General features: G+C 44.4%; 1 protein-coding gene across 16 annotated transcripts in view; it reads right to left on the reverse strand.

Annotated features, from left to right (window-relative positions):
• Bivm (basic, immunoglobulin-like variable motif containing) overlaps nucleotides 1–20,680 on the reverse strand; it is a 33,906-nt gene extending 13,226 nt beyond the window's left edge. For 4 of the 16 annotated variants that reach the window (XM_060379829.1, XM_060379828.1, XM_060379831.1 and 1 more), the window contains exons 1-4: nucleotides 19,488–19,838; nucleotides 6,559–7,156; nucleotides 1,225–1,351; nucleotides 65–160 (exon numbers count right to left, since the gene is read on the reverse strand). In XM_060379829.1, coding sequence (XP_060235812.1) covers nucleotides 65–160; nucleotides 1,225–1,351; nucleotides 6,559–7,033 — 698 coding nt within the window. In that variant the 5' untranslated portion in view covers nucleotides 7,034–7,156; nucleotides 19,488–19,838. Of the gene's footprint in view, nucleotides 1–64; nucleotides 161–1,224; nucleotides 1,352–6,558; nucleotides 7,157–10,798; nucleotides 10,910–13,809; nucleotides 14,231–14,262; nucleotides 15,672–15,725; nucleotides 15,853–19,487; nucleotides 20,293–20,554 lie in introns of those variants that run through there. The other 12 variants (XM_060379822.1, XM_060379823.1, XM_060379818.1 and 9 more) reach the window with 12 other exon arrangements.
• Nucleotides 20,681–20,702: the final 22 nt, after the last annotated feature.

Consider the following 20,702-nt stretch of genomic DNA (forward strand, 5'->3'; position numbering starts at 1 on the left):
TAGGTTTTCTTCAAACTATTTTCAAAAGTGGAGTTTGGTGATAGCAGTATACTGGCATACTTACTTCCCAGCTCCCATTACGCTGTACAGGAAATTCCAACAAGAAATCAATGAGGAGATACCACATGAAGTCTTGTATTGTGGTCGGCTTATGCAGTACCTGAGAAATCAAAGTTTCCTTTACTTGAATGAATACAAAACATGCAGAACAGAAATACACATTTTATGAGTGATTTCAATGTGACCATAATGCAAATGTCAATGCAATGTAAAATCACTATTTTGTTTAAAAATATTTCCTACTTATTAAACACATAAAGAATGCATGAGAGTGAAAAATCATCTATTTTACCAAGAAGAGCTAGCGATCTACTAAAGTACATCTTATTCAAACCAAGAAGGGAATTATTGACATATAAATTCTGATACAAACTACTCAAATATCTATGTGAATGCCCATTTGAGTGGGCACAGGATCATTTGCAACTTCTGAAATACTGGGGAGACAAAGCAAATCCCTTTTCTCTCCTGTCTGAAGGTTCAGAGACTCCTCTACTCAGACCAAAACCGATCCTGATCCCTTTATCACCCACCACATCCACATGAACCCCTGGGCAGGGAACCCCAGAAAAGAATTGTCACTGATGATTTAAAAGGAAACCATGAAATCCCCCAGAGAGAGACAGAGACAAAAAGAGAAAGTTGGAGATTCTAAACTGAGACTCATGGGCCATGACAAACAGGCACATATAGGATGAATTTTTAGAACAATCTAGAAAGTGTTACTTTAGTCTGGAACTTATACACAAAAGAAAAATTGTTACTTTTATTAGGTATGGCAGTAATTGATCTAAGCTAAAAAGTCAGTTTTAGAAATGCATACTTAAATGATTTGGTGTAAAATATGGTATCAGTCACTTCCTGGAGAATTCTTCAACAGAGAACAACCAGGGGAACTTCTACACCAAACGTAAGTACCATCCAATGTAGCTTGCCATTAGGAGGGATCACAAAATGAGACTGATAGCCAGGTGAGTCTAGAAAATGCTGGCCGAGCCCAACTAGCATACTTCCAAAATCTGAGATATATCTCAAGTATTTAGACGCAACCTTGGAACTAAAGGTGTTCGTAACAAATATGATTTATTAACATATACTCAACAAAATTAACGTCAAATTACGTATTTTTAAGACTAGAAAATAAAAACTGACATGGTCACATACCATCGTCTGAGGTCTAACACTTTGCGCTGTTTAACATCTTCAAGAGGAAAATGGTGGGGACACTCTCTCTGATGCAGCCCTTTTTTATCTGAAGTTTTCTTCTTGGAAATTTGTTTCTTTGCATTGCCTACAGAACAACAGAATAAAAAAGGAAAATGCTCAAACAGAGTAATCCACTTTGCCAGTAACTACAACAGCGTCGGAGAGGAGCCGCCATGCACTCTGAAAATGGCATGTGCAGACGTCTGGAAGTAATGTCTATGCTTTCTAGAAGAGCACTCTTCCCTAGGCAGAAAGCAAGAAGAGAATTAAAAACAATCTGAGCTACCCAAAATGTTATTTCCTATCAAGATCCTATCCAAATCCAGAGCAAGTCTCTTAAAACTGGTTAAAATAACCAATTCAAAAACTTTAGCCGCATCTACAACTTCAAGTTACCAACAGGAAAGAATTAAACTGGACCACTTTCCTGAAAATGATTCCTTTATATAAAACAATAAAATCCACATTAACATAATTCTCTTACAACACTGGATCCAGTATGACAACATTCTGCACAATAATAACTCTAGGCCCCAGAGACCTCAAAAAAATGTAGGGTGAAGCCTGTGTAACATAATTAAACTATAACACTGCACTAGGAACTAGAATGCAAAACTTGATAACCTCTGTGTGTGCCCTACCTAGACACACACACACACACACACACACACACACACACACAATCTCCCCAAAGACAAGGAATGAATGCCTACTGGGGAAGGAGAGATATGGAAAGTGGACAAAAGAGGCTCAAGTGGAGGGAGAGTTTATGTTGTTTAATTTTGATAAATGTATTTATTTCTGAACCATGTTAATGTTCACCCACTCAACAGTATACATACTAAAATATTAGCCAGGGATGATTTGTTAAAATGCTAACATTCCTTTCAACTACACTAATACCTTCCAGGCATCACCTATTTTAAATTAAATAATCAAATCTCATATAAAAATGAATTGAGGCTAATATTTTATTTTTGAGTTATCAAACACAGATCATGTAGACTCCTGCTTTCAGACTCTGAAATCTAGTCCAGTACCATAAACAGTAACCATGTGCCTTCTCTAACCCGCCAGGACTCAGGAATTACTGCCACTCAAGGAACACCTGTAAAGCATCCTAACAGTGAACACTATACAATCAAGACACAATATCCCCTCCTGTTTAATTATTCTTGCCATGTCTATCTAGACACAGAGAACACAAAATGGTTCAGAGCTTAACAAACACTTGCAAATGTGAACTAGACCGCACTGGGCTAGATTCCCTCACTGGTGAAAACAAAGCTCAAGAGAAGACAGAAAACTGACTTTCCCTGGGACTCCCTCTTCTGCCTCTTGAATTAATTCCCTTGGTACTTTCTTAGCAACTGAAAGTTGTGAGGCTAATGAAACATCAAAAACTGTGGCTTCACTGGGCTGAGACTGCTCTGGTACTCTTTCCTCCCTGTGCTCTGTGACTCCTTCCCTGTGCGGCTTTTGGTGAGTATGTTGCTGTGATTCTCCCCGGGTTAAGAGAGCACACACACAGCACATAAGCGGAGAGCTCCACAATGCCACATGCAGATCTGGGTCGATAGCTGACATCTCACTGAACTTGCAGGAAGAAAGCATCGTCAAAGCAGAAGCTAGATCACAGCACACAAAAGAAGCCCCTTTCACTTCTGTCTCCTGGTCATTCAATCACAGTGACCTTTGTCCATTTTGTCCATTGCTCTGCGCCATCACCTTATCCTTCTTTCCCCCGACCCTACCCATAAAACATTCACATAGCCCTCCCCTACAAGACACACACACACACACACACACACACACACACACACACACTATAAATACCCTGGTATTCAGAGAAAAGTATAAGAAAAGAAAACCAAAAACTCAGAGCTGTGTGCACACACCTGTAATCCTAGAACTCAAAATCTTGAAGCAGGAAGATTAAGAATTATAGGCCAAGGGGCTGGAGAGATGGTTCAGCAGTTAAGAGCACTGGCTGCTCTTGCACTGGACCTGGATTGAGTTCCCAGCTCCCACATGGTGACTAATAACCATCTTTAACGCCAGTTCCAGGGGATCCATCATGTTCTTCTGGCCTCTAACAGTATCAGGCACACACATACACATCAAGTACAAATAAAATAAACAAATTTAAATAAAAAGAATTATAGGCAAGGCTGGAGTACATAGCCAGAGCGCTGTCTCCAAAAAAGGGGGGGGCAGGGAGGGGCAGAGGAAAAGAAGGAAACATGAGACAGAGTTCTGGGCACCAAGCACCACCAAAATGAGGTCAGAAGGAGCCTGAAAACAGAAAAGTTTTCAAAGAAAATGAGGCCCAAATCTCGTGCTAAGACCTGAACCACACTGGTTCATAGTAGACCCCAAGTGACACAGCCAGGGCTAATGGGCCCAACCCAAGAGCAAAACTGTCTTTAAAAGAGAGCTTGCAGTTTCTGTTCAATCATGTGGAGGGGCACAGAGAGAAAGACACACACACATACAAACACACACAGAGAGACAGAGAGAGAGTCATACAAAGAGAGAGGTAGGGAGAGAAGAAGGAAGGGGGGAGAGGTAGCTAGCTTGCCTCCCCGCCTGCTTGTTGGGGTGATATAACAGAGTTGATACAATAGTCCCAACATCCAGGACATATTCAAAAACAATATAGCATGTGAAAAAAAAAACAACTATGAAATGAGCCACCCTCAAGGAGAAGATAAGGCCAACTCTGACCTAATCCAGATTTTGAAATCTGCAAAGACTTTGAAGTAGATATTATAACTGTGCTAGATAATATAAAGTGCTCTAGTAATAAATGAAGATATCACATCTCTGCGAGTGAGAAACAGAAGCTGTAAAGCAATGTAATTTCTAGATCTAAAAGTAAAGAATGGGAAAGGACGTACAAACGGCAAAAGAAAGCTGGACAACCATGTCAGTATTAAAGCAGTTTTCATAACAAGAAGGTGCTGAAACATATGCCATATTAGTAAAAGGAACATTTTTTTTTTCCAACATAAGGTTTCACTGTGTGGCCTGGGTTAGCCTGGAACTCAGTACGTATCTCAGGCTATCTCCAAACTCATGATCCTTCCACATCACCCTCCAAAGTGTTGGGATTACAGACAAGCGCCATCATGCCTGGCTAATGGGGGCCAATTCTTCAAGGAACTATAAAGATTACACGTGTGAGTGTTCCTAGTAACAGCGCACTTTTAAAACCTCAACGGTGGAGAGAAGAGAGCACCTGAAGCTGTCTCCTACCTAAGCAACAACTGCAATGACAGGGTGCTACTCTGGAACTCTGGAAGACTTCTGCATGGGCAGCATGTTTTAAGGAAAGGCCAGAACGGAAACAACATTTAATTTTGGTCAGTTTCAACACACAGCAATGTAATTAATACTCATTCTTCAGTCCAGTGACCAGCAGCTGGAAGGGTTACTAAGTCACTCAGGGGCCAGGTTGGAGAAAAAGGACCAGGAGTGAAGAATGAGTCATCACTAATAACTCTATAGATAGATACTAAGGAAAAGCACACCTTCAGGCCCCCAAACGAGACAACAAAATTATCAGTGAAACAATCCCATAATTATATTTAGAAATTTTTATATCCTACTACAAACCCACAGGAAACAGGAGAAAGCACTTCTCAGCTTGTTTTATGAGACCTGCATAGCACTAATTCTCAACCCTAAAGCAAAATACTAAAATAAATAAATAAATAAATAAATAAATAAATGACATTGCACATAAATGCTGGCACAAACAAAGCATGCCAGTCCCCTGAGGATTATACATTTACACTGCAGTCTCTGGAACAACTAATTTCAAAATGCACAAACAGAAGTATGGAGGTTTTTATAAAACCATCAGAGTGAACAGAAAATAAAAATCCTAGTCTTATCTGGCTGGGCAAGTTTGGGCAGGAGATTCATCCCCTCTAAGCCTCACCACCTTCGGCTCTACGATTAGAATAGTGGCACCTACTTCCTATAATCCCTGCATTACTGTTAACGCAAGGAAAGTGAAAAAGCATTAGTATCTGAGGAGAGCTCCAGCGCAAGGGCGAACACGGCACATGCACCCTGAGCGGACAGAGGCCTTTCTGGGTGCTCAAATTTGGCTGTTGTCATTTTTTTTTTAAGTAGATCCTAGAAGATGTTGTTTGCTTTTTATTCCCAGTGATTTAGACTTTCCTTTCATGTGTCTGTAATAGTAATGAACATATATTTCCAAATCTATGTATAACCATTCTTATTTCTATTTCTGTCTGTATTACATAGAATATATAACTATATAATAGTATACATAATACATATGTATATAAATATATACTAAATCTTATATTCAGAATGTTTGATTATATATTTAAACCTTATGTAATACTGCTAAAATTTCGGTATGACAAAGAATTCTGTATTTATGGGTTCACTGTTATCTAAAATTGAAAGCAATTTGAATGCTTTATCATCTATCTCTTCTATCATTTATCTTCTATCATCCTGTTCATATCATCAACTAATTTAAGGTAAGTATTTCTTAAGTTTGGCTTCACAAAAAAAAATATATTGATTCAGTGTCTGACTGAAGAATAAACTTCCTTGCCATCTGGAAATTTTAGAGCTATCACTGAAAAGGAGAGAAGGAGATGTCAAACAGAATTTTCTTTTAAAATTTGGAACAGGTAGCAAATACCACATGGAAATAAATGTGAACAGGTCCTAACATACATACACACGTGTGAGAAATAAAATGGACTTTAAAATATGGTTTAGAAAAGAGATCTTTCCTCAACTAATTTTCTACATAAAACTATACCTACAAAAAATAGCAAGTCTTTGATCAAAACATGTTATTTTTGCATTTAAGTTTTTTCAAGACAAAAATGTCATAATATATCCCACATTAGAAAATATGACATATCCCTGCAAAACCACAAAATAACAGTATTAATCTACCTTTGCCTTTTCCAAGCTACTGAGTACTTAATCTAGCCTTTTCCAAGCTACTGTATACTTGTCTTTAATACTTACATTTCATTCTTTTGGAATTTCAAAGCTCCCCAAATGCACACATAAGGTCAGAAGTTTCCATAGGCAACAGAGTCCTGGACTATCTATACCCAGTATTAAAAAAACAAAACAAAACAACAACAACAACAAAAACCTACATTGACAGACAAGATGATAGTGATGTTCCTTGTTCAGCAACAGAAAACATTTCATTGTAAGATTTAGCAATAGGTGGCATTTGTTTTCTGATTGTTTTCACTTGTAAACTTCATAGCTCTTTCTTACCTGATCTATGTTTCAGATGTGTAGTCACCCCATCAAATTCAGATTTATCAATTTCCCATGCGAGAGGTAGCTTGCCCAAGCTGGTGGATAAGTTTTCCAAGCTATTTTCTTCTTTATAGGTTATTTCTGATGTACTGGCTGGGATACCAATATGTCTTGAGCTATTTCCAGCAGAATGAGAGGTATTACCGGGGAGGCAAGAAGAGAGGGCTGGGCTGGGAGTTTTGTAGATCGAGGTTGCCTGGTTGAGGAAGGCATAGTCTGAACAGATGGCATAAATTTTTTCCCGAGTATGAGTCACTGGACAGCTTGAAGGATAATGCCCATCTCCTCTGGGGCCCACAGGCACTCCCACAACACTTGTGCAGAAAGATTTTACAGCCCCTTGTAGGTCCTCTTCCGGGGACTTGTTCCCAGATGTGTGGTCACCATGCCCAGAGTCCGTGGATCTTCCAGTTTCAGCAACGTTAGGCATTGAAAGCCACCGTGGATGTCTCTATTCCTAGGAAGAATCCACAGCCCTTTCTCTTTTTTGAAAAACAGCGTTGGCAAATGTTCATAGCATTCTAGAAAAGCTTGAGAGTTGACAAAAGAGAGCCTAAGAAAAGACAGAGGAGAAAGGCTGACTGGCTAGCTATCCAGCAGGCATGAGGAATGGCAACAGACTTTATACTGAGTATGATTCATATACCGTCACTCAATATGCATTGATTTTATGACCATACATCCAGAGTTATGATCACTAACCATCTATTTTATATTAAAAATTAGCTTAGGTGATGTGGAATATGGCTTAGTTGGTTAAGTGTGTGCCATACAAATGTGAAGACCTGAGATGGATCTCCAGCACCCACATTAAAAATAAATAAATTGTTAAAAAGCTTGGTGTATCATAATGCCAGCGCTGTGTAAGAGGAGGCAAGAGTATCCCCAGGGTTTGCTGGCCAACAGTCTGGCCAAATCAGTGAGGTTCAGGGAGAGTGAGAGACCTCGCTTTAAAAAGTAAGATTGAATAATGAGGATCTCTGACCTCCACACGCATACATACACTCACGAACACATACACACAAAAATTAGTGTAAAACAAAATATGAGAATGAAATACAGATAACCCAGCTAAAAAGGACAAAGTTGTATCTGTAAAGGCATTGCAGAGATGAACAATGAGTCCCTGAAAAGAAGCTCAGCATCATTAGCTGCTGTGGAAACACAAGTCAAAACCACAACAGTTTACCAACTCATACCCACCAAGACGGCTATAATAACAAGACACAGGCAACAGCGTGTTGGGGACTGTGTGGAAAATCAGATCCTTCCTAAGCTGCTATTAGAGATACAAAATGATCTGGTGGGCTTACAGAACAGTTCTCATACATTTCAACACTTACCATGTAGTCTGGAAATTTCCCTTCTAGATACATATAGAAAACATTAAACCATGCCCACACATAGCAGTGTTAACTCATAATGGCAAAAAGTGAAAACAATCCAAAGACAAGCAACTGACTAATGAATAAAAGTGACCCATGCATTTGGTGAACTTCTGCTTTGGAACAAAAAGAACTATTGATCCTCATATCAGGAATAAACTTTGGAAACATGCTAATGAAAAAAAAAAAAAAAAAAAAGTCGCGCGCACGCACACACACACACACACACACACACAAAACAACTGATCCGTTAAGAGTCCAATTTTATACAAAATCTCCAAGAGAGATAAGTCTACAAAGCAGAGTATATCTTGCCTTGGGATGGAAGATTCAGCATGATAAACTTTTTCTTTAAAATAATGAATATATTCTATAACTAACACAGGAACATAGTAAAGATCCAACTTAGCCACTGAGTACATTCAAAGAAGCAAAAGCCTTACCAAGGAGCAAGTCCTCAGTGAAGCACAACCAAATGCAAGAAACCAAACGCAGCTGCCCAGCAGGTAAAAACAGGCCTTTCCAGGCTCCAGTGACCACGCAGTACATTAGAGACTAAACATGCCCATGGGGGTCATTTTGACTTTTAGATATTAACATATCTTCTCATTTGCTTACTTTGAATCATAATCATAGACTGATTTCTATCAGACACGCCTTCTCCTCACAACTTCAGGTAGGCTTTTTTCTCACCTGCAGTTAACAGTGGGTCACAGGACGGGCGGACATTATCAACAAAGGTGGCATCTGCAGTGGTTTCATTTAGTGGTTTTCTAAATGAAACCACAACAGACAGTGTGTCTACAGATAATGTCTGGGCTTTCTCCTTTTTCCTCATTCTGTGGTGTGACGGTGATAATGGAGAAAGACCCAAAAGGAAGTACAATTCATGAGGTTTGCAGACCACACTGGTCTTCTCTGAGGACTGTTTCTCTGATTCCCCATTTCCCATTTCCTGTCTGTGATCCTCGTGTCCTTTTTTAAAAGCTGTGCGGTGGAGGGGCACAGATGTGTCTGTGTTTGGGTGTGGAAGGATAACAGACAACAGATGGTCAGCTGGGCAGCAGACAAAGGTTGTTGAGTCAGTACATCACAGGCACTCTAAGCCCACCCCTCTGTGGATCACCATGTGCCAACACTATCTCTAAAATTTGGACTGTGGGACCTGCAATATGTATCACAGTTTGATAGTTTTATACTCATTTGGAACATACAGAAAGAAAAAAAAAGTGTGAGCAAAATAGAATGTAGTAGGCCATTTCTCTGATCCCAGGGCTCAAGAGGCAGAAACAAGAGGGCTGCTGCAAGATGGAGGCTAGACCAAACTGCACAACTAGTTCTAAGCCAGCCAGCAGTACACACTGGACAAAACCCTAGCTCAAATAATCAAAGGTACATAAATAAAACAGACAAGGGAAACAGCTTCTTTCAAGAATGAAAGATATGACTGAACTTGCTGGAAGATGAAGCTGCTTAGGAGTAAAGCGCTTGATTAATAAAACATGTAACCTATCTGTTTTTGGTTTGTTTGCTTTAAGCAATGGTCACTGAACAAGAATAATCTTTGTTCTCATCTTATCTTAAAAAAATTAACTGCCATCTACCTGAAGATACCTTTTATACCAATTTTCACTCAAAATGAAAAGCATCAATAGTTTCTCATTTGAACCGTTTTACATTAATATCTCTGAAAATACATACATTCATAGGTTTGATTACACAAGTAAAGTATATTGCAGAAAAATTATGAAGTATCAGAAGGTATTTCACAGAAAATGCAAACAAGTGACCCAGAATCCATGCTAGCATGTTTTTTTCTTTCTGCACCATGATTGAGCCACATCTACGGCCTTTTGCAATTAAAGTCAGAGGACATTCTGCTATGGTATCCTTGGGACTTCATTTAGAGCCTGTTTTCTTAAAATGAAGAAAGAATAATTACTGGAGACAAAACCATTACAGACATAGATTATTCTGGTAAGCTGCAATGGTAGTCTCAGGAAAAAGCAGAGGTATGAAGGGCTGACAGTCCACTACTAAGCCTGCAGTTGTCTGAGATTCGTATCTCTTTCCATCATTATGTTTATAACTTCATGCCACCCACACTTTCAGTTGTCCTTTCTAGTCTGATCCCTACATAGACAGCAGATAGTAAAGTCTGCTACACATGTATGCTTGTAGGAATTCCCTGCCTTAAAAAAAGACCTTGGCTCTTGGAGGAAAAGGCCAACTCCTTAACTAGTCTAAAATTTATCTCTTAAGGCCACCTTACCCTACATAGCCTCCCCTGGCCTTCCACATTATTTTTAGTTTTCTGAAAGCTGTCTTCAGGCCCTCAGCCCTTTACTAATCCATTCTCACCCACCTTTCAAAGGTATGCTCAAATCTCACTTTCTGGAGAAGTTTTCTTTGCTGTTCTAACTAGGCCCAGGCACCCTGTCCATATTTGAGAACCTTTCCAAACAAGGAGAACCTTTCTTGTGTGTGTGTGTGTGTGTGTGTGTGTGTGTGTGCGCGCGCAAATAGCTGCCTCCTGAAAATCTGGTTTTCCTGGCAATTGTATTCTAAGGCCTAGCCTTTGTAGAAGACAGGTCCAACAAATACTGCACCAGGCATTATTGTAATTGTCCACCCTCATTTTCATTAACATATTAAGACTTGGTAATGAGTGTGATTGCAGGAATTCAGTTCAATGCCAAAATTTATTTACAGTATCTCACAGGCAATATGAACCCCAGGCTTTCAAGACAGCACTAGAGAAATGACTTGTGAAAGTCATTGGAATGAACAGTTCTGTCAAATAAACATACCATTTGCAAAGTCGATACTAGTCGCCTGGGTTATATTCTTCTCAGGTTATGTGCTTTTCTCATATATCCAGATGGCAAGACCCCCAGAAGACCAGCAGGAACACGAGTCTGCTGCAAACACACAAGGGCCTTTATTGCAAGCTCGAGCTTGGGTCGCAAACTGTCCCTGACACAGCAGGTTTAGGAGAGTGGTCCCAAGCCTAGGGAAGTCAGGGTTTTTAAAGGGAAAAACCACAAGCAGGGAATTCCAGGCCTTGGCCTTACATGATTGGGTAGGAGTGTTGCAAGCAAGTTGATTTTTAAAATCATTGGGCAAGAAGGGACAGTTTGGGCCAAACCACAGGCAGAAGCTATGTATCTAAAAGAAACATCTGGAACTAGGTGTGAGCTTAGCCTCAGGACCTGATTGGCTGCCCCCAGGTGGATGAACTTCTGTTCTTACCAAGATACAGTCTGTGGTTGTTCCTGGAATTGGGTTGGAGGAAACCAGTTCACCCTAAGTAAGTTACAAGATAGAGTCTGGAAAGCAAAATGGTGTTTCTTTTGTTCTCACAATGTCCCTTCTTGGAGTAACTACAGATCAAATCCTGAAACCCTAAGGCTCATTTAGAATTTGATACTGGGAGTGCATAACCATCAGCTGGATGGTCACCAGCCTTTGCTTCATGTACTGAAGAAGTTTGTTGAAATGCATGGGCCAAAGGTAAGCAACAGCATAAAGATAAGTAAGGTTCCCAATAAAGTAGAGATCAGGGTTATTAGCCAGGGGGAATTATTAAACCATGATTCAAACTATCCTTGAGACTGTTGTCTTTCTTTGCAGTGTCTTTCTAAACTTTCTCTGACCTTGGCTGAGGATTCTCTTATAATTCCCGAGTGATTAACATAAAAGCAGCATTCTTCTCGAAGGGCCTCGCTTAGTCCCCCTTGTTGAAGAAAAAGTAAATAGAGTCCTCTCCAGTTCTAAACAGGACTCGGACTTTTCCAGTCTCTGAATGTCTTCATCTATATCTGCCTTTGGAGCATGATAGGTTTTGCTCTCCAAGCCTGGGACAGTTATGCCTGTACCTGCTCCTGCAAGGCCTGCTCCTAAGATGAGGGCTAGGGTCAGGGATATAGGTTCTCTTTTAAATCTGGTGAGTCCCCCCCTCAAGATTGTCAAAGAGTCTGGATCTCATCCTCAGGGTGATAGGTAATATGGGGTGGTAATCGAACCAGAACACAAAATTCTTGGTGGGTGTGGTTAAGAAGGACCCTATGGACCCATGGAGTGAGTCCTGATGAGCAGGCCCACCATGCATTGGTGGGAAGTATGATATACTCTTGAAGAGTGTGAAGGATGGTCAAATTGCAAAGATGAGAGTGGGACTGGGACTGTCCCTTGTCCTGAGACCAACTGGAGAGTAAGGGCTGGTTCCTCATGCACCCATCTGAAGTTGTTAAGGTCATCTAAACTGGTATAGTTGTCTATTAGTCCTATCCCTTCATAATAAGGGGGTCTGGGTTTGTAGCATAACCAGCAAGAGTCAGCCAAATCTAGTTGAGAGCTGCTAAGTACTGCAAAGGTGCTAAGCAACACAGCCCATAGGGGATCCCCCTGGATTCGATCCCCATGTGGATATAAGGTGGTAGTTTGGGGCTAGACGGAATGTGTTTGTTCAAGAGGAAAAAGATACGGTGGGAGATGTTGGCTGGGTTTTGGGTTGGGGTGCAAGAACCTGGTTAGGGCCTGTGCCTGCAGGGAGGGTGAGAGGTTCACTGACCAATCAGAGGGAAAATAGTAACCCTGAGTTAGATTCACCAGCAACATAAATTCTTAAACCCCATAATTTTCCGGCCTCCCAGCCTGTTTCCTGCTTTCCAGGATCAGTAAAGGTGATGCTTACTGAACCATTTCAGGACCTGTCTAACTTTATAAGGTCTGATTTTGAGACCCTCCATTTGTCTTCATTTAAATAGGCCCCAACCAATGTCTCACATCCCCACAATGCACAGAAATAGGCTTCTGTCCCTCTGCACCGAGTGGTTCTCTTACCTCCTGGACAGACATAAAAAGTACTATATCTGAAAAGCCTACCCCATGCGCCTGTTCTTCCCTTCCAGGGTTGTGTCCTGGGCCATGAATGGTCAGCTAGTTGGCACAGATCAAAAGACAGGGGTGAAACCATGAGATACCTAGAGGTCCCACCCTTTGGGCAAGCACAGCCCCATACCCCGCCTCAGGGTTTGTAATAACCCAGGAGTTACTAAAGGGCGTGTGGGGGCCACCTGAACCAGCGCTAGCACCTGCTATTAGGCACAGGGTAATTAATGTCTGGAATGGGTGATGCAAAGTCTGAGGGGATTGTCCTTGTTTCATTGAAGCTTCCATCTAGGAGTCTCAGTGTTGAGAGAGTCCATCTTGACAGCAAAGGGATCTGCGGGCTGGGCCTAAGAAGAGTGGACACAGGTCACAAGTCCATCTACCTTGAGTGCAGTTGGGGTGGCCAGCAGGACTATGTAAAGGCCTTTCTAGCGTGGTTCAGGGTCCCCTGGCTGTATCTCTTGATGTAGACCCAGTCAACAGGCTGGAACTGATGAGGCTCTGGTGGGGGACCTGATTCATAGAGTGCATGCAGTTTAGGCCAGACATGCTTATGTGCCCATTGGGTGGCCCTGACTCTGAACAGCAACTCATCATCTGACATTTCCATGACAGCAGAGGCTTGCAAATTGGGGGTAATGAGGCCAGGGACTCCATACATGATTTCAAAAGGAGTGAGCCTCATCTGGCATGGTGAATTTCGCACCGTATAAAGGGCAAAGGGGAGGAGTGCCACCCAGTCTGTGCCAGTCTCCAAGGTCAACTTAGTTAAGGTCTCTTTTAGGGTTCTATATATTCTCTCTACCTGTCCTGAGCTCTGGGGTCTGTAAGCACAATGTTTGCCCCAATGAATTTAGCTACATCCTGACCTACCTCGGAAATGAAAGCTGGTCTATTATCTGACCCTATCATCTGTGGGAAACCATACCTCGACAGAACGTCTTCAAGGAGCTTCTTTGCCACTATCTTGGCTGTCTCAGACTTGGGAGGGTAAGCCTCTATCCATCCACAGAAAGTGCTGACAAACACCAAAAGATACCCGTAGCCAAACTTTCCCAGTCTGATTTCTGTGAAGTTCACCAGCCAGTAGGCCCCCGGTCTCTGACCTCTCAACCGAGTCCCTGGATTTTTAGCATTAGGCTAAGACCATCACCTGGATGGATGGATGGATGGATGGATGGATGGATGGATGGATGGATGGTGAGCTGACAAGCTCTGCAACTCACTACCACTCATTCTATTTTGGCACGCATGTCTTTGAAGGTAACTTTAGATTGTCTCACTGCATCAGCCACTCTACAAGTTCCCATATGTGTGGTCTGATGGATTTTTCTAAGGATGACATCATCCCTGGCTAGGGAGCCAGGGAGTATGAGCTGACCTTCTGGAGACCTCCACCATCCCTCAAGAAGTTGGCTCATGTGAAAGTTCTTGGCCCATTTGACCTCCTCATGAGTATAATCGGGCTTTTCCAGTAGGCAGGGGTCTCCACAGTCAGGAAGGTTGATGGACAGGATGGTATCCAGGTCCTGTAAGGCAGCCTCTCAGGCAGCCTTATCAGCCAAGTTGTTTCCTTTGGCTATGGTGGTGTTCCCTTTTTGATGTCTGGACAATGAATGACAACAAGCCTCTTTGGTAATGAGAGTGCTTTCAGCAATTGCAAACATTCCTCCTTGTTCTTGATGGTCTTTCCTTCAGCTGTTAGTAGTCCCTCTCCTGATAGATGGCTCAGGCATATGAGCAGTAGCAAGAGCATATCTGCTATCCATAAAGATGTTAACCGATTGGTCCTCCTTGCCCGTGGGTTAAGGCCTTAGTTAAAGCAATTAATCCAGTCCTCTGGGCTGAAGTTGCCAGGGGCAGAGGCTGAGCCCAAATTACCTCCGTTTCCGTGGTCACTGCGGTATCCGTCCTCCTTTGGCCATGTTGGAGATAACTGCTCCCGTCAGGGATCCAAGAGTGATCTGTCCATCAGATCTACCCTAGTACTATGCACATGGGCCAGGACTTCGGAGCAGTCATGTAATGGTGGGCCCAAATCTGGATCGGGCAGGAAGGTGGCTGAAAAGTATTCCTCAGGATGTATTAGCAAAGTCTGACAATGTGTCATGCTGGCATTACTGAGCCATCTATCTGGGTTGTTTCAGGACTCCCTCTACAGCACAGGGAGCAGAAACAGTGAGGTTCTGTCCCAGAGTTAATTTATCAGCATCCTTCACCAACAAGGCAGTGGCAGCGATTATGCACCAGCATGGGGGCCATTCTGCTGCTTCTGGGTCAAGCTTTTTGGACAGATATGCCACAGGCCATTTCCATGGCCCTACAGTTTGATTTAGGACCCCTTCTGCAATGCCCTTATGTTCATCCACATAAAGGTGAAAGGGGTTGGCTATGTCCAGTAGCCCTAAGGCTGGAGCTGAGAGTAGGGCCCTTTTTAAGTTTTTAAAGGCTTGTTGGTGGCCTGGTGTCCACTTAAACTCCTTAGTTTCCTTTGTAGCCTCATAGAGGGGTCTGGCTAGCTCTGCAAAGCCTGGTATCCAAAGTCTACAGAACCCTGCAGATCCCAGAAACTCTCTGACCTGCCGGGGTGTCTGGGATGTTAAGCACAGTTTCTTTTTGTGCCTGAGACAGCCACCGTTGCCCTGCCTTCAGGATGTAGCCCAGGTAGATTACCTCTGTCCAGCAAGGCTCGGCTTCTATGGCCAAAACTTAGTACTCCAGATCTCCCAAAGTTCAGAAGAATTTTCGTGTCCCCCACAAGCAGCTTTCTTGGTCATCTGCTGCAATCAAGAGCTTATCTACATATTGGAGAATGGTGATATCTTGGGTGGGTATGGTACTCACTCAAGTCCTCATGCAGCACCTTGTCAAATATGGTGGGAGAGTTTTTGAAACCCTGGGGTAGTCGTGTCCAGATGAGCTGGCCATTGATCCCAATGTCTGGGTCATTCCATTCAAAGGCAAAGTATTCCTGGTTTTTGAGAGCAAAAGGAAGACTGAAGAAGACACATCTTTAAGATCCAGAAAGGTATACCAGCCTCGATCTGGAGGGAGGGAGCTTAATAGGGTGTATGGATTTAGGTTGGATGTATGTCCATCACTAGCCTATTGACATGCCACAAGGCTTTTTGACCAGCAACAGGAGGGTGTTCCATGCCAAATGGCAAGGTCTCAGACTGCCAAGGCTGAGGAGTTTGTGGATATGGTGCATAATGCCTTTCTTTGCCTCCAGGGGCATGAGGTACCGGCGAATGCAGATGGGGTCAGCCCCCATTTCAGTTCTACGAATACCGGTGGCTGGTGATTGCCAGTCCTGTGCCCTCAGTTTCAGCCCATGCCTAGGGAAATTTTTGGAACCAAAGATCTATCTCCTTTTCGGAGGAGAAGAGCACCTCAAACAATTTATATTCTTGTTCTAATTCTAAAGCCAATACATGTATAGGCTTTCCATATTCCTCCATCAAATGAACTCCATTAGGCCTGAAGTGTATCTGAGCCCTCATTTTGGACAAGAGGTCTCTTCCCAAGAGTAGACAAGGACATTCAGCGATGACCATGAATGAATGGGTTGCCCATCCAATTCCCAAGTCCATAGTTCTCTGGGTAGTTCTGGATATTGTTTAGTTCCTGTGGCCCCTTGGACCCAGGACTTTTTGGTAGAGGTCCTCTCGCTTCAAGGAGCATGGAGTATTGTGCTCCTGTCTCCACCAGAAAGTCCATGGGCTTCCCCTCTTATGAAAGAAGTGGGAAACAGTAAGATCTGGGGAGGACAGGAACTCCACAAGGAGAGCAACAGAACCAAAAAAATCTCAGCACAGGGGTCTTTCCTGAGACTGATACTCCAACCAAGGACCATGCATGGAGATGACCTAAGACCCCTGCACAGATGTAGCCCATGGCAGTTCAGTATCCAAGTGGGTTCCATTGTAATAAGAACAGGGACTGTCTCTGACATGAACTGACTGGCCTGCTCTTTAATTACCTCCCCCTGAGGGGGAAGCAGCATTACCAGGCCACAGAAGAAGACAATGCAGCCACTCCTGATGAGACCTAATTGACTAGGATCAGAAGGATGGAAAAGAAGACCTCCCCTATCAGTGGACTTGGAGAGGGGCATGCATGCAGAGGGTAGAGGAAGGGAGGGATTGGGACGGGAGGAGGGAGGGAACCACAGAGGGGGATACAAAGTGAATAAAGTTTACTTAATAAAGAATTTTTAAAAAAAAGTTACCCTGGACTTGGGGAGGGGTTTCGAACCCTGTCCCCTTCAGTCGCTATCTCTGTTGTTATAAACTCTCTCAGCTAAGGCCACCAGATCTCTGAATGATTTTTCGCCTAGTCTTTCCTGTTTCTGCAATTTCTTTCTGATGTCTAGGGCCGCCTGATTAATGAAAGCCAAAGCCACCATAGATTGGTGGTCTGCATGATAGGGATCAGATAGAGTTGACTGACAAAATGCCTCCGTGATCCTTTCTAAAAATGCTGCTGGGCTTTCATTAGGTTCCTGCCTGACATCATATACCTTGGTCAAATTGGTGGGCCATCTAACGGCCGCTTTGAGACCTGCCAACAGAGTCTAGCAGTAGACAAGGAGGTGCCCTTACCCTCACCCTTGTTATAGTCCCCAGTGGGCCTAGTGATGGGAAATCCAGCACCAATGTCAGCTGGATTCTGGGTGGGTGCTCCAGTTGTTTCAGGACCTGTTTCCAAGCTTCCAGGAGGATCCATACCTGTTCCTCAGTGGTAAAGAGGACCTGCAATAGCTGTTGGCGATCATCCCAAGTAGGCTGATGGGTAGAAAGAACAGTCTCTAAGAGACTGATTAGGTCCTTGGGATTCTCAGAAAAAGGGGCATTTTGGGACCTCCAATTGTATAAATCTGACGTGGTGAAGGGCCAATAGTGGTGGGGCTGATTCAAATCATTATCAACAGGACCATCAGCCCACAGGGGTAGGACAGTAGAGTCAGCTTCCTGGTCAGGAGCCTCCAGGTTTTCGACCCTCTGACTCTGAGTACCCTGGGAGGGGACCCCTGTCCCTGCTGGCGTTTGTGAAGGTGCCATTGGGGCCAGTGCTGGAGCTGGGGCCAGTTCTGTGGGCTCCCAGGGATTGGGGAGTGGCCTCTAAGGAGGGGGAGAAAAAATAATCTCTTCATCATAACCACCCTGGAGAATTGGGTAGAGGGGAGCTAAGGGTTTCTTGAGTCCCTCGTCCCTAGCCACCAAAGCCTATACCTCTCCTGTGGACAAGGATAGGTTAGTTAGGGGAAGAGGAAGGAAGGGTTTCACCCATGCTGGTGACTGAGGAGTAAGCAAGTTTTTCCAAACCACTACATAAGGGCCTTGGTCAAGACGACCATGTACCTTCTGGAAGACACATTCTTCTACAGCTAGGACTGTGGGCAAATGGAAAGTCCCTTCAGCTGGCCAGCCAACACCAAATGCTGGCCATTCCAAGCTGCAAAGGATTATCATTTTTCTTTTCTTCACATCTACTGAAAGATTATGTGCTCGGATCCTAACTTCTTTGAAATGAGCAATACCAAGTCAAGGGGGTTGGAAGGGATCTGTCCCATGTAATCCGTCAAAGTCAAATACAAGACAACAAAAAACGGACAGAAAGACAACAGACAGAAGCATTCGAACAAGCCACCCAAGCCTGTTCAGCAGTCCCCAGAACTGGGGAAAATATCCAGTCGTGGGTTTCAAAATCAACCTGATGCAGGGCTGTCAGGCCTCCACCAAGAGGCCCTCCAAGCTCCCCTCAGGGTCTGAACCATCTTCCAGACCTCTGTGACCCTCCAGTGGGTCCATGTGAGATCAGACTGAAAGTAGGACAGGGCACACAGGTAACAGAACTTACTCACCAGTTATGGACCGGGACCTGGGGCCTGGAGAGGGTCCCAGTCTAGCCCCCAAATGATATGCTCAGACCGTGAGACCCCCAGAAAACCACCAGGAACACGAGTCCGATGCAAACACACAGGGCCTTTATTGCAAGCTCGAGCTTGGGTCCCTGACACAGCAGGTTTAGGAGAGTGGTCCCAAGCCTAGGGAAGTCAGGGTTTTTAAAGGGAAAAACCACAAGCAGGGAATTCCAGGCCTTGGCCTCACATGATTGGGTAGGAGTGTTGCAAGCAAGTTGATTTTTAAAATCATTGGTTGGGACAAGAAGGGCCAAACCACAGGCGGAAGCTAGGTATCTAAAAGGTACACCTGGAACTAGGTGGGGGTTTAGCCTCAGGACCTGATTGACTGCCCCCAGGTGGATGAACTTCTGTTCTTAGCAAGATACAGTCTGGTTTATTACTGGAATTGGGTTGGGGGGAACCAGTTCACCCTGAGTAAGTTACAAGATGGAGTCTGGAAGGCAAAATGGTGTTTCTTTTGTTCTCACAGTTCAGTACAGAACTATAAATCTTATAAAATCTCAGTAAAACCTTCTACATGTCACAGTAGTATATTCAATATTCTGTAGAGAAAGCAACTGAGACACAGAAACCCTCAGGACTGATTAGAAACGCTAAGACTTCAGCCCCCACCCCCACTCTTTTCTACCAGTGCCCTAGTCTCAACCATCAGAGCAGACCCTCTAGGGAAGGCCTACCTGCTATTATGGGATCCCTGAAGCGCACGGTGCCCTCTTTGCGATCAGGCTCTGGGGAGCCAGGAGTCTTCCCACCGCTCGTCTTCTGAGGCTCCAAGGCCACCTGAAGGTAACAACGGTGCAGGCGGAGGAGACCTGGCAGCGTAGGGACGCTTTTGAGTGCAACTGCAGCAGCGCGGCTGTCCCCACTCCCGTCCCGTGGTGGATAACCCAGGGCCGGGAGGACCCAGTCCCCACTGGCCACGGCCAGCTAAAGCCTCCTAGGCTCCTCCTGGCCTGCTCTCTCACTCCCAGCCGGAAGAAAAGGTTTGCCACGAGGGGGAGCGCGCACACGCCTGCAGGGTGCCGCTTCCAACCCGTGGGGGCCCGGAGGGTAGAGTAGCGCAAGGGCAGTGACAGCCGCGGAGCTGGAAGGGGAGGCCGCGATGGCTGAGCCGATATCACCAATAAAAACAATGGCGAAAAAAGGAATCCCCACACCTCGGCTCACAACCAGGAGGACTTTAGCTCGCCGAGCTACCGAGGGTCTGTGTTTTCCACGCCCCTTACCCTGCGGTGGGAGGGCCGAGCCTGTGATTCCTCTTGACCTCCCTGGTGTGCAGAGAAAGACACCACGCAGGCCGGGTGTGTGGCAGGGCCCGCTAGCGCAGCGTGAAGACCCTCTCCTGGAGAGGGTAGAGGGATACCCACAGATGCACCCCAAAGTCGAGCTTTGTGCCGGCGACTTCTATCCCGTGCACCTCCTCCGAGACTCAGCTCGACCCAGATACTTCCCGGGAGGGCCGGCAAGGAGGCAGTGACCCCGCGCTATGAAGAGGCGGAGCACACCACTGCCCCTGGGCCGCCCCCTTCCCCTCCCGCTCCCGCTGGGGAACACCTCTGCTCCCGGCTGGGTGTCCGAACTCAGGCGCTGGAAGGCAACACCAGATGGGCATCCTGGCGCCTCCTACCCAAGGCCCCAGAGTCTTTTGTCCGATTGAGCGCACAGAGACTGCGCCAGGACACTGACGCCGGGTGTTTGGATGTCATCGACAACACCTGCCTTCCTTTCATCCTTTCCTATATACCTGCCACTTGCAGTTGCGGTGGATGCCGTTAACAAAATATATGTTGGGAAGCCTTAGCTGTGACTCCAGACATGCCAGTTGCGCAACTGCAGTATTTAAGGGTCGCCCGAAAGCAGTGATCCAAAGTTAAGGAAAATAAGGCAATGGG

Source organism: Meriones unguiculatus, chromosome 3 (genome assembly GCF_030254825.1).
Source record: "Meriones unguiculatus strain TT.TT164.6M chromosome 3, Bangor_MerUng_6.1, whole genome shotgun sequence".
Taxonomy (NCBI): Eukaryota; Metazoa; Chordata; class Mammalia; order Rodentia; family Muridae; genus Meriones; species Meriones unguiculatus.